Below are 14,264 nucleotides of genomic sequence, written 5' to 3'. Positions count from 1 at the left end.
ATTTTCTGTCAATAGCGAGGTCGTGCAATTGGTTTCGGACCTGTGCAATTAAACATAGAGCGTCCAGGTGACGAAATCATCGAGCATAGAGAGTGCCTAAGCTGTCGAGAGATAAAGCATGCCTGTGGCTCGTATATTTTTTCAAGACGCGTTGAAGGATTAGATTAAACGAAGAATAGAACCACGTTCTATCTCTGTCTCCACTGTTTCAAATTCCACGTCGTTCCCTCTTTAATAACACTTTGTAAACCTCGTTCGGAGCCTCGTCTACCCTCGGAGATATAGACACGTTTAATCAATGATTTGATAAAATTTATACTTTAAATTGCATCTAACTATTTCTCCTACTTCGTTCCTTTACGAAATTTCCCAACAAAATCTCGAATAAAAATTGGTAAAGTTTCGTTCTTTCAAGAAATTTTCGAACTCAGCGTTCCCAGGTGAAGTTTAAAAGAGTATATTAATTTTGAACGGTGAGAGAAGAGCGTGTCTGCGATGTAAAGACGGTTCTCACGAGACGGCCAGCGTGGTTCTTAGCCCGCTTGGTCGCCGACAGTGTTTTCTGGGTCACGGTGGAAGAGGACTGGTCGTATTTCCGCGAGACGACGCGCTATTTTCAGTCGGTCTTCGGATACGTGGGCACACCGGAACGAGTCCTTTCTCCGTGCACACCGGTGTATCCCCATTCACGACTGGAAATAAACCCTCTGTCTGTTTCTGCGTCGCGGCAACAATGGCCGGCGAGGTTTTCATTCAGTCCTGCTTGAATCCGTTGGTCGTTGGTTCCGTTAGACGAGTAGAGAAGCGAAGAGAAGAGGGGAGAGAGAACATCCAGGCTGATCCTCGAAGTGGACGGCAATTAGACGTCGATGACGAGGCAAGCTAGAAGTCTCGAAGTCGTCGATCGCGGGCTCCTTCGAGTGCTTCTTAATTGACTTTCTATCGGCGATCGGTTCCCCGCCTGTCGACCGCGAACAATGCCATTGTAATCCGGGCAACAATAACAACTGGAGCCTCAGCAGCCTCGGCGGCGGTACTCCTCTCTGTCTCGGCTCTCTTTAATCCTCATTTTTGTCGTCGTCGATCCGCCGGCGACAGAATGCCTTTATTGTCCTCGGAGATACACGGGCGCAGACATTAATGAGGAGCCTCGGAATTAATCCCTTCAGGGGCGGGCCGCGCGCTCGCTCGCGAAGGGGTGTCAATGAAACCCGGAGAATAGATTTCTGTAAATACGCGTTCTTGCTCGACGCGCATCCACCGACCGCGATATTGTATATACCCCGGTTTTTTTATTTTCGAATGCACTTGCCGAGCCCGGCCTTTTGTACCGCGGGATAGGCATTATCCGCTGCCGTCATTGTGCTCCGGATAATGCTGTCTGACTGCGAGAAACAGTTACCCGCGAATCCGACTTCGCTGGTGACCGACGCGCTCGGGACCATCCGCGAAAAATCGTTGTCAAATTAGCAGGGACGCTAATTGCGACGGGAGGACGAGATAAAATTGTTATTAGATTGTCGGGATTGGGGGCTCGTTGAGATTGGGAGCCACAAAGCCACGCCCACTCGGGGTCTTCCATAAAGAGACAGTGAAAGGTTTATAGTCTTTATCGGGATTCTGATACCATATTCGAAGAGGCCCAGCTTCTTCTGCATCGCTTCGGATTAGGTATGTCTTGTGGGACACTTTTCTAGATGTATTGAAGGCGGGACCAACGAAGTCACGCCCATCCAGGACCTTTAATTGTAGGCTAGGCAGTCTCCTATTACCATTCTGATATAATTTCTGGCTAAATTAGATATAGGCTCACATTATATTCTGTACTGTCCTGGCTCCATTAATAACGAATTCGTCGAAGCCACGCCCACTCAATGGCCCCAACAATCAGAAATTTATACCGACGATTAACGGTTGCTTCTCCGACTGACCATCCGCAAGACAACAAGAGAAACTTTTTCTTGAACCCCCGCGATCTCCGTGAATGCTTGTACCGAGGCGGGAACACGTGCTCGCCGATGCGTCTCGCGTCTATTTCTGCGATCAGTCCGGCTATTCTCAGTGACGCTCCGGGTGCATCGACTGTCATCGGTGCTCTAGGAATAAACCATCCGTCACCGGGAACCGATTCCGAGCGTTGCACGCGTGTGTGACGCGCAACGTTAGACCTCGTTTTTCCGTTGCGTTCGACTGCCTAGTAGATGACTGCTGGCCCGCGGTTTTCCCTCAACGGTACCGTCACGGCCGGGCCGGACTTTGATAAATAGTCGGCCGTTGTCCCGCCACCGGCGACGTAATTAAACGACTAAATTGAAATATCGATTTTTCCCTACTCCCGGTGAGGCGGTGTGACGTCGAGCCTTCTCTTCTTTTCTCTTCTCTGCGCTGCGAGAGAGAGGGAGAGGGAGAGAGGGGGGACTCGAGGGCGCGCAACTGCGCGAGAGAACACCTGCCCCCCATCGACACGCTTTGAATATCTTGTTGACACTGACGAGCAGACCGCGAGACCTTCGGATATCTCGTTGGGGACTCGAACACCGTCCTCCGTTTCGCCCGGATGCTTAGGATGCTGCGTCGTTTCGCGTTCAAAGTATTCAACGTCTGACTAGACTGCGGATTTTATGCATTTGTGAACGGATAGATGACATAGTGAAGACTTCTGTAGAACGTAAGACAGCCGTCGTATAGTTATGAATTTATTCAAATTGTTGAGAGAATAAATGTGTCCATAGTTATGAAAGTGGTCAAATCATCTTCTCTTGACAGATTGATGAGCGGTCTTGTCCGCAGACAGGTTTGGATAAGAGAGCTTCCGATCTGGCATATTCACCAGTGTTTTATTGGCCCGGATAATCTGCCCCTTTATTTCTAGAATCGGTCGCGACCTTCCCAACGAAAGCGAGAAACATTTGTCTCGAGAGTGAAACGGTTGGCACTGTCGCGTGATAACAGGCCTGCCACCTTCGACGAACGCTTGGCGCCGATCACTGATTATATTTATGCACGCTGCAACTGTGCCTCGCCAAGGTCACCACGCCTCACCACTCTAAGATAGACTTTTTCGATTGGAATTGGGACAAGGAACTTGGGCGGACATTCTTGCTCGATCCTGGTTCGCTGTAGACAGTGCCTGGTTCGGACTTTTCCCGGATTCTTGGAAAAATTCATTAACCGTCGTTGTTAATGTTTTATATATATTATTTTTCAAGCGTCGTGTAATAATTTTTACAGTCATTAGAACAGCGAGTCACAATGTTGGAATGAAGTAGCTAGAAAGTGACACGACAAGCTCGTTGAAGATTAAATTTGATTGACGACTGCTCGCTCAGTTGCAATTTAAATGCAATTATGGGGCTGCTGCACCCACAATAAAAATGTGCAATATACTTCTACTAGAAAATTCTTGTACACGAGTTACACCAGCGTAATTGTAACACTATTGCACCAGATTCCGTCGACCTATTAAAAGACCGGGCGCTGCAACAACGCTGCAACGCGCGGTCTACCATGTTTGCGCATAAATATTCGAGAAACTGCATCTTTCAAGGAATGCAGGACTGTGCTGCAGTGCTCTTATCTATCCCTACCGTATCCCACCGAACTGCACCGCCGTCAGTCATAAACTGCAGCTATTATTGACCAAGCATTTCAGACATATTCCCCGAAGGCTCGTATAATAAACGAAGAATGGAATTGCAGCGTATCGATCCCGATACGTCCGAATGTTTTCCCCGAGCATCATCCGGTTTGACCAACTTCCTACGTTTCCGACGACGACGACCCGAATGCTGCACTTTAAGACGCTATTCACCCCAGCGCGCTGCAGCGGGCGTTGAGGAATAAATTTTTGGCGTGGAACCGCGGGTGAAATAGCGGGAGCAACGCCGAGAATCGACCCGGAGAGCCTCCTCTCTTCTGCTCCACAAAGTGGAGCGTGGAGATGCTCTTTGGCGGCAAGTCTCCCTTCCACTTTTCATTTTCTTTCTCCTTTTTCTTTCTCGCGCGTCTTGCCCGCTGCCTCGCCTTCTGGAACACCTCCGTGGACCAAATTCATAGCACCGTTATTTATACCCTATTCAGTCTGCCCTCGAGAACTTTCAGTTGTTCCACGAGCGTTTTACATTATTTCGCGCGCTCCTCGGAATTAGTTGCACAGCGAAGCCTGCGATTATTTTTATTTCACATTTCACTCGATTTCACACTGATCAATTTTAAATCTTTCTGGCAGGAAGCTATTAGTGGCTGTTTTTCCGTGAAAAGTCTATTTCTGACATACGGAACACCACGAATTTCGCAGCTCCGTTGTTTCCACGCTTTTCAGCCGTGTACTAAGAGCTCCTAGTTGTCATTTTGAAGGATTCTACGTTATTTGTAGAGTTGCCAGGGTTAAGTATCTCCTGGTCGTCGGATTTCAGCAATAATTTTTCCGTGAGAGCTCCATTTTCGCCATGTAGAAACACCGTCGCGGATGAAATTCATGACACCATTATTTATACGCTATTCAGTCTATTTTAGGGATTTTCCAGATTTAAAATTTTTTAGTTCGTACAATTCTAGTGATAGGAAAATCCGCAGTCTGCCAATTGGTAAGGAAATTTATTCTAAAAGTACAAACATCAGTAATTCTACAATATAATGTAAAAGCTGATCGATCGAACGTGGTATGTCACATTTATTCGTCGTTCAATCAAACCAAACAGCAAATAAATTCGCCCTCGAATAACAGCGGAGATTAATTCCCCACTAACGAACACCTCGTCGAATGAAATGGCCGTTCATAATTCGCAAACAGTCCTGGGACACTAATTCCCGGAGATAAAATTTACCGAATTCGAAATAAAACTCTCCGAATTCTATCGGTGATCTTTCGTCGTTTCTAAGGGATGCTGGGGGTTGCTCACCCCCGAAAATTGCCGTGGAGTTAAGAGGATCTTCGATCGAGAATCCATCGACTTCGTGGAGTTGGTTGTCGGGAAAGTTTCGCCGAGGGTCTCGTCATTGTCCGAGGATTAAGCCTCGATCGAAAGACACCAAAGAAGCTGAGAAGGCGATCTGGAACAGTCTCTGCGGGTGGCGAAACTATCGATGTATCTATCGAGGCGAGAGAGAGCTTCCAGCTCTCTGCAACTGTGCGATAAAAAAGAACGACGACGAGTTCAAAGACAGAGGCGGAGTGTTGGCGATGAGCCTACGGCGCGGCGCTGCCTTTACACTGACTTCACTGCCTTAGTCCCGATCGCTGTCGATCGACGATCGTGTAGTCGGCTGGCAGCTTGCCTGCCGATCCACAATCGCCGATTTTCTCCAAATGGCATTTCTAGAGACACACGATCTCTCAATGAAAAAATTTCGTGCATGTTCTTCTGGACTAACAACGTTCTGCGATAATCATTAGACTGCCGATTTATTTAAGATAGAATAGTAATTTGACGAACAACACTTTTATTTTGTACACAGATCGACAGTCTAATAATTATGCTCGTTTAACGATGTTAGAAAACGTCGTCGAAGATATTGAGAATTGCTACAAGGGTTAAACGTGGTCGGAGGGATCAAGAGCCACGGTCAGGATCATTTCGCGATCGATGAACCTCGCGAACCTCCTCCCAGATCCCGGCATTTTGCGTCTCGGAGCGATCGAAATTCGCTAGCGATTTCCCGGACCAGTAGCCTGTTAATTAATGAACGCATTCCAGTATGAAGGAACGTTAGTGGGCTTGCTGTGTCCAACAGATGCTAGCGATCTATCCGGAGGCAAGATCCTCGGGATCGATCGATCTAGCTAGGCTCCGTCCGGTCGTCGACCTTAGCGGCTTACCTGTCTAGTAGCTCATTAAGAGAACAGCTTGGTACAGGGGCCTGTTAGTACCGGTGCTAGCGCAACCCAGTTTCTCGTTTTTACCCCTTTTATACGTACGCAGTACAGTTGTTATTGTTCTTGTTGTTCTTGGTGTTGTCGTTGTTATTGTTGTTGTTGTTGGTTGTTGCGGTATAGTGTTGGTGACGCGAGAGGGAGATGGGATCAGGGTAATCATCATTGAATCGTGTTTGTTTTGCAGATCGCTGCCGAAACTCAGCAGCCAGGACGAGGATGGGCCAAACCCCCACACCCAATACACAGGCGTCACGCACTTCCAGCCCATACCGCACGATCATGAGTTTTGCGAGAGGATCGTCATCAACGTGAGTGACGTTCGTTGATTCTTTCTTTTCTCTGATTTTTTGGGTGGGGATTTTAAACCCTGTTTCGTTGGGACACCGTTTCAGAGATTTTTAGGAGGATGTGGTTAACACTGAGCCTACCACAGATTAGGTCAAATAACCGGTTTGTTATTTAACGAATATTGTAAAGTCTAAGTAAGTAGAATCTTGTTATTTTTAAAAAAGAATATCCATTTTTAATGATCGGTAGATCTAGTGTCGAACACTATCTTGCCGTATACCTATTCCACGTGTATCTCAGCACGTTTGATGCTCAATAAAATCGGTTTATCGACTTAGCCGGCTGTTATACTGGAACGGCATGAAAGCGAGACTCGATTTTCAAACACAATTACACATCGCCGCGCCGGCACGTCTTATTTGCCAGGACTCGTAAAATCCGTGTAACGTTAGCAAACGTCTGCTTGAGAAAACAAGGCTGCGAAAGGATCAACAATAGATCGTTCCGACTTCCTTTCCTACCGAATAATAGCTAATTTTGTAGAGGGCATTGTATTTATGACAGTTCCGTCGAGAGAGGCATGTTGACGATGATAATATCGTTCGAGGATCGTTGGTCCGGGACCACTGATCGATACGTATCGAATGTATAAATATGCACGAATTTCCAGCTGTATCACAGCGTTAAACCTTGAAATAACGCTGGAATAATCTCAGCCACGAAAAACGAGTTCACAGCCTGCTGTGCGCTCCGGGGAACGATTTGCCAGGCTTAATGGCCGCGACTGATCGAATTAATCGAAATTTCAGCGGCTCGCTTTTCTGCACGATCGTGTTTGAAAGGGGTCCGGGACGTTTCATATCTATCGACGCGGCGGGATAATTGGAGTCGAAATTCAGCTGGTCGCGTCGGTGCCCGTCGAAGAAAATGAACGAGAGGGGAAAAAACGGATCCACCGACCCGTATTTGATATCAATTGTCCGGAATAACGAAGCGTACTTGTCGCCCGTCCCGACACGCCCGAAGAAAAAGAGTAAAAGGCGTAGACAGCGAGAGATATGGGCGAACGTGTGCGCGCTGAATTCAGGGTGTGGGTGTGCGCGCGAATTGTCCGGGTGATCGCCAACGTGTGCTGATACGCGCGCCCCTAAAGCTGAGGGTGCGGTCACACCGATTTTCGGTAGTTCACGACAAGCACAAATCGCCTTAATTATTTCCATACATTGTTTATGCGTCTGCAATGAATAGGAAAAATCCGACATTGAGTAGGCAGACTCTTGAAGGCATGTTTGGCTTATTAAAATGATTAACAGTGAAACTACCGAGCACTCTGAAACCGATTAAAATGTTTTAGCTGATAAAAATGACAAGGCTCTATTTATTTAGATTTTGTGCAAATGTGCTTGGATAAAGCTTATCGAATCAAGTCATAATTTCTATAATTATTGAATTAACAATGTAAGACCGGTTATTTGTCCGGCAGCGGTAGATTCAGTGTTAAAAGAGAAAATAGAGTTTCAAAATTAGAGAAATGTGTTGGAAACTAGATTTGTACGTGCGGAATAAAATCGAAAGTTGCATCCGGTGTAACAGCACCCGAACGATCTGCATTCCGATCGATTTCGCGACCGGTTAGCCGGTTCTCCATAACGAGCGCATACTCGCCGTCCATCCGTTCGTATTTCTTTCTTTTCGTCGGAACAAGACTATCTCAAGACACGAAGTGACCTACAGACCGTATTTTGGCAGCCGGCCAAGTTCGTCTTGGAATCAGGGGCGATATAGTACCAAGGTCGTATTGTGTGAACGGAATTATCTGTCCTCGTGGATGACACGACTGCATTGCGCCAATTACACCGACAGCGTTCGATCCTTACCCGCGGATTTTTCACGGACTGATCCCCCTCGCTCGATTGACTTCTGTTTGGCACCTGTCTTGCCGCGTTTCGTCGGGTTCTACAGCACTCCAGAGGATTCTACGGGACTCTAGGCGTGCGATTATTTTGTACAGGTTTCGACAATGTTCGCTACCAGCATTTGTTTCGTTGCTTACCTTCCTTGTTCGAAAGTTTCATCAAATGCAACGTACCCAACTTTCAATTATTCAAACAGTTTAGCAGAAGAAAGTCACAGATTCTCTGACAATTATGCATTCTACTATGACTTTAAACAACGAAGTGCATAAAATTAATTTGACTGTTTTTAAGTGAACTGTCAGATTATAGATGTCACATATTTGTGACGGTGGTAGCGAACATGTTAGTTGGCTCGGGAAGAGACAACGAATTTGATGTATAATTACAAAATTATTTGCATATTTTTAATTAAAAATCTGTGTGTTTGTAATACAAACCCAGAATTAAATTGTGAAGCAAACGAAACTTTAGCTTGTTTAACAGAGCATTACCATTAGCAACCCTTAACCGATTTAAACAGTAAATACCCGAATATTAATACAGTGCAAATACGGAAATCGAATAACAGCAGAAGCTCCGCGAAGTTCCCAGATTCCCTCGTTAGCAGTTGCCAATTTCGCAAATCTGTGTAATTGAGAGTATAGTCACGTGTCTGCGAAGAGGCTTAACAGGAATTCGCAGGTTAGTCGCGATTCTTTATGCAAATACCAGCGTGTCAGGTAGCCGATCGAAAGACGATTTCCGCAACAAGTCTTGTTGCGGTCGCGCACATCGTTCGATATAACGAGACTAAATATCGATCCTAGCAGTTGAGTTACACTCGCGTTTGTCCGCTACGCCGCGCGTCGTTGCAAGCGCAATCCAATTTCTGTTCTGGACGGACGTCGGTCCCCGCGACGACGCTTTGCGAATCGGCGTCGCGACGCCGTTGTGCTGCTCTGTTCCTGAAACCTTAACTACCCGGCCTGCGACCCGCAGGAAATGGAATTGTATATTTCATCCGCGACAGCGATTAGAGTCATACTCAGGGAACAATAACCGGCGGCTCTTTCCCTCTTTACACGATTGCCCCGTTGGTACAAAGAACGCTCGATGAACTCGTTGCGGACCCTTGTGCATTCTCCTACTTGAAAAAATTCTTACGCGAATTCGTCGATGCCGTATGCAAATTATTAGGTCGTTCGGAAACTCATTTATCAAAATAATTCATTTATATTTGGCTCCTGTGTCCTGCAATCAATGCACACATTTTTTATTTTGCACAAAGATCCGCAGTCTAGTAATAACAAATGGAAGATTTTCTACACGAGAAACGAAATTACTTTCCGAACGACCTAACACCATGCTAAATTCATTGGCGTTTATCGAGCATTAACCCCTTGCCCTACGATTTATTTTACGGTTTCGGTGATTAGAACTTTTTTGTAGTTCGTATAATTTCCTAAAAAAGGAGAAAATTTATATCTATTGTATTATATTCAGTGTTGGGCAAATTTTATTTTAAATAATAAATAAATATGTGATTTTAATTGCAAATACTAAACTTTTTATTTAAATAAATTATTATTTCTTATTTGCAAATAAGAAATTATTTATTATTTGGATTGGATTTAATTTTTGGTCTGATTTTGGTCTAATGAACACGTGCGTGTTTTTTGCCTGCTACACAACCTTTTCGGGTATACTGTAGCTGCCTATAAAAAAATATAATTTAATTTATTATTTGTCAATACATATAATAATTGAAATTTTATTTGTAAATAACAATTAACTTTATTATTTTGAATCATTCATTTAGACTTGCTCACCTAATAAATAACTTTTTATTTAAATAATTATTTATATAAATAAATTTATTTATTGCCCAACACTGTGATTATATTCCTCAATAGCTGTACATTAACAAAACCAAAGTAGAATTTTATTTCGGTTTAAAGGAAATTAGTAGCATACATATATTTATTTCGACTCTGTTCAGAATCTTCATCACGAGTCAGACACGACATTATAGGGGAAGGGGTTAAGCTCGTGCAGTCACAAATTTTTCCCGGTGAAAGATTGTTCAATTTAGATCAGATCGTTCTAAATCTTTCTTTTCTAAATCTTTCTGTACTTTACTTATACTTTTATAAGAAATTATTGAGACTCTGTTCGTCGATGGATCCTGCATGTAAAATCGATTTAATGTTTCGAATCGACGGGAGCCACGCGACCACGAACGCGGGACGCGTGCCGTCGGAATCTCGGCCGGTCGAATCGATTCACGGATCGAATCTCGCTCGTTTATTAAATGTCAGCCGAGCTGCAGGCCAGTGTCCCCAGCGCCTCGAGCATCGTCGAAGCCCAGCTTGAGTCTTTAATTCCCCGAGTAACGCAATATCAGAATTGAGGAAGCGGAGGCGGTGCCGCGGTGGACGCGTCGTCGATAAACCTGTGCCTGCCGCCCATCCCCGCGACAGTTCTAACCGATGCGATACTTCTTCTTTTTATTCTTAATCGTCCTAATGGCCGGCCGCAATTACCCCAGTTTCCTTTATTAGTTTTTCCGCAGCATGGGAGAGAGAGAGACAGCATCGACGAACGTCCCGTTCGGGCCAAAACAAATCGGGTTTCCATGCCGATTTATTTAGAATTATTCGCGATCACCCCTGTGCGAACCGTCCACCAACACAATTTGATGCATTCATGGCGAGTAGGTGAAACACAAAATAGAGGGAACGTCAGATGAATTTAATATTGCCAGTACGTAATTTACGAGCTACTAAAATTATTAAAAGAAATTAGTATTTATTTTGCACACAAGGATCCGCAGTCTAGTAATAACGATGCCTGTGACATCAACGTGATCAGCAATTGTTTGCTTTTTATCTGTCTGTACATCCCGCGAATAATAAATGAGGAATAGAGCTGTTTCCCAAATGGTACAGCGAACAATTGCAATAATAAATAGCCGAACAATGCTGAGTTTATGTGATGCGCCAGTCGAGTCACGATCATCGCCGGTCATCAAACGAACCTCGTTTCGGCCGAACAAAAGACGACGCAGCATAAAATTCCTCTCGCTCGTCAAAACCCTCACGCTCGAACGAACGTACGCCATTTTATAACCTATTCGACGCGACAGAGTCGAGAGCAGGTGGAATAGGATCCTCTCTAGGATCCTCTCGGCCTCGAGATGATCAGATTACGTATAGAGCACTCGACTGTAAGCTCTATTTTAGCGGTTTGCAAATGGCGCGTAGTGTTGTTTCAGCGAGAAGTAAATCTTCTTTAAAAATCTTGTGAGAAATATCCATATTCTTGCTTAATCGCTATTACTCCCTTCTCGAGATTTGTCAATTTTCGAACTGTGATAATTTCGTTAAAATGAATAATAGAACATTATACCTGGGCTCATTTTAAAGCTTAAATTATCTGCTTTCACTTTATCTGAGATATTTGTGCACAATATAGCAGATGAGAAACTGAAAACACTTTTTTGGCCCTAAATGTTACGAATTGAAACGTCTGTAAAAGCGTCAAAAAATTTGTCTGCCTACCGAAACTATCTTAGATTTACAGAACGAAGCTCCCCCTTTACAAAGAGTACTTGAAACTTGACTTGCGATTTTTTCTAGCCGATTGATCTAACTTTGAATGGGACGTACACAAAGTGCTAAAAGAAAACAAAAAGAAGCCGGATCAGAATCGAATAGTGATCGAAGTGCTGTAATGAAAGCCACTGATGAAAACTCAGTGGATCGGTCAGGTGTCAAGTGTCGAAAAGAAAAGGTGTAGTCGAATTAGCCAGGGTTTGCAGGGGAATTAATCCGGTGTCCCAATTAGCAGGGTATCCTCTGGCCAGGATGAAAGGGGATTTGGTGTTAGGGCGGGGTCTCGCTGTATGTGTGCGTGTACGGTGTACGGTGTTCTCTCGCATAATCGATTATCGGTTTCGATCCCGGACAGGTGAGCGGTTTACGGTTTGAGACGCAGCTGCGTACGCTGAACCAATTTCCGGACACGCTCCTTGGCGATCCGTCACGGCGGATCCGATACTTCGATCCGCTTCGCAACGAGTACTTCTTCGACCGGAACCGGCCCTCCTTCGACGCGATACTTTACTACTACCAGAGCGGCGGCAGGCTGCGTCGTCCGGTCAACGTTCCTCTCGATGTCTTCTCCGAGGAGATCAAGTTTTACGAGCTGGGCGAGCTGGCCACCAACAAGTTCAGGTACGCATTCCAACATCCTCTGCTTCTTCAATCCTCCTCGAGGTACAGTCTCCGGGATGAATCAGTCGCGAACAGACCGACCACGTTTTTACTGCTGACTCATTTGTTCAGAGATCAACAAACTACCCCTGGGAAAGATGTGCAGGGAGAAACGGACATATTAGACTGGTGCACGCGGAGAATAACAATCTGTCAACATTCATTTTCCCACCGAAAATATTTGTATTCTAAACAGGGACCAAAAATAGCAATTATTCTGACATTTTCTGCGATAAAAATCGTTAATAAAAAGTTGATTGTTATTAAAATTTAAGATAATGTACACAAGATATAAAGAAAAAAAGTCAAAGAACAAAATGATTAAAAAATATCGATTTTTGTAGTTTTTGGTTACAAATAACAGTTACTAGTGTTCAAAAAATTGGATCCTCCTCGATAACTGTTATCGATGAAGAAAAACTGTGTCGATTGCTGAAAGCAGTTATCCATGAGAGAAGTTCATTTCGATCACTCATAACAGGTATCGATGAGAGAAATTTATTTCTATCGCTCATAACCAATACCAGTTATCGATGATCGAATTTCTTTTCACTTGTTCATATTAATTATTGATGAGAAAACTCATTTTGGTTGCTTATTTAATTATTGAGTTGTCTACTCTTTTTCGGATGGAGCAAGACATTGAAATTCATTGAGAAGGTTTCGTACAACAAGACGAATCAACAGACCATAAGAACAACACAAAATCGACAATTTTTTAACAATTTATGAAATAATTGATTGTCTACCATTTGAAAGTTGTACTATTTAATAATAATTATTACAAACCTTCATCAACAACCGTTATGAGCGATCGAAATGAACTTCTCTCATCGATAACTGTTATGAGCGATCGAAATAAATTTATCTCATCGAATAACTATTATGAGTAGACTGCGGATCTTTATGCAAAATAAAAAAAGGTTGCTTTGATTGCAGGACACAGGAGCCAAATAAAAATTGTATTCTTCTTTTAATTATCCTGTTATTCTGAGAATAATATATTAATGTCCTTAAATATTTTTAATATGTCCACTGCTTTAAATTGTACGTATCCATTTTTGTCATAAATGCATAAAATCCGCAGTCTAATTATGAGCGATCGAAATGAATTTCCCTTGTCGATAACTGTTACGTTATAATCCTTATTTGTAACCAATACGATTTTAGTCGATGAAATACTTGTTATTCCATGGTCCCTGTTTCTAAATGATTTATCCAATCAATTAAGTTGTTTGAAATTGTTTAATATCCTTGCTTCAATCATTTAATGACGTCTTGTGACGTCCGGATTTACAGCTTCACGCATTTCACGTGCACCAGCCTACTACGTTCGTTTCTTTATCGAGAAAGTATGAACAATTTCTTTAGGAATCTGTACGAGATAGTCTTTGTTGTTGTTGTGGAGTGTTCGATGTATTGTTTAATATTTTGTTCGGACGTCAGATAAATGTTGACTGCACAGACGTAGCACACGTTGTATTCCTAACAGTGTTCCTTACTTTGTCACTGAACAATCCTTCAGAATCTTCACACACCACGAATAGTGTATTAGTTTGTATTTGGTTAGACGAACATGAACGTTTATTTAATATTTTCTTTGAATACTGTTAGCTACTGTTATTGTGTTGTTGTAATAATCGAGTACTCTCTGTCAGGGGTAGTAGATCAAACGGAGAAACAAATGATCGATACATCGATCGATGCAATTTGTGTCGCAGAATAGAGCTCCTAACGAAGACTATACCGGGTGAGTCACTCGACTCTGCTGCCCTAAATTGTTTCGGAACTATCGGTTGCGTGAAAAAATGCTTCGAACAAAAACAAATTACGTTCTATAGGGACGTGCAATTCATCCTGAGACTTTACAATGTATATACAGGGCGTCCAAAAATTTTCACAATTCAAACACGTGTACTTCCGTCACAAATA

General features: G+C 43.6%; 1 protein-coding gene across 15 annotated transcripts in view; it reads left to right on the top strand.

Annotated features, from left to right (window-relative positions):
• Shaker (potassium voltage-gated channel protein Shaker) overlaps window positions 1-14,264 on the top strand; it is a 225,530-nt gene that overhangs the window by 185,810 nt on the left and 25,456 nt on the right. For all 15 annotated transcript variants that reach the window (XM_076431085.1, XM_076431084.1, XM_076431092.1 and 12 more), the window contains 2 exons: window positions 6,060-6,183; window positions 12,028-12,293. In XM_076431085.1, coding sequence (XP_076287200.1) covers window positions 6,060-6,183; window positions 12,028-12,293 — 390 coding nt within the window. The remainder of the gene's footprint in view (window positions 1-6,059; window positions 6,184-12,027; window positions 12,294-14,264) is intronic.

This window comes from Lasioglossum baleicum, chromosome 9 (genome assembly GCF_051020765.1).
Source record: "Lasioglossum baleicum chromosome 9, iyLasBale1, whole genome shotgun sequence".
NCBI classification, from domain to species: domain Eukaryota; kingdom Metazoa; phylum Arthropoda; class Insecta; order Hymenoptera; family Halictidae; genus Lasioglossum; species Lasioglossum baleicum.
The sequence above is the reverse complement of the archived record's forward strand: the minus strand, read 5'-3'. Positions and strand labels throughout refer to the sequence as shown.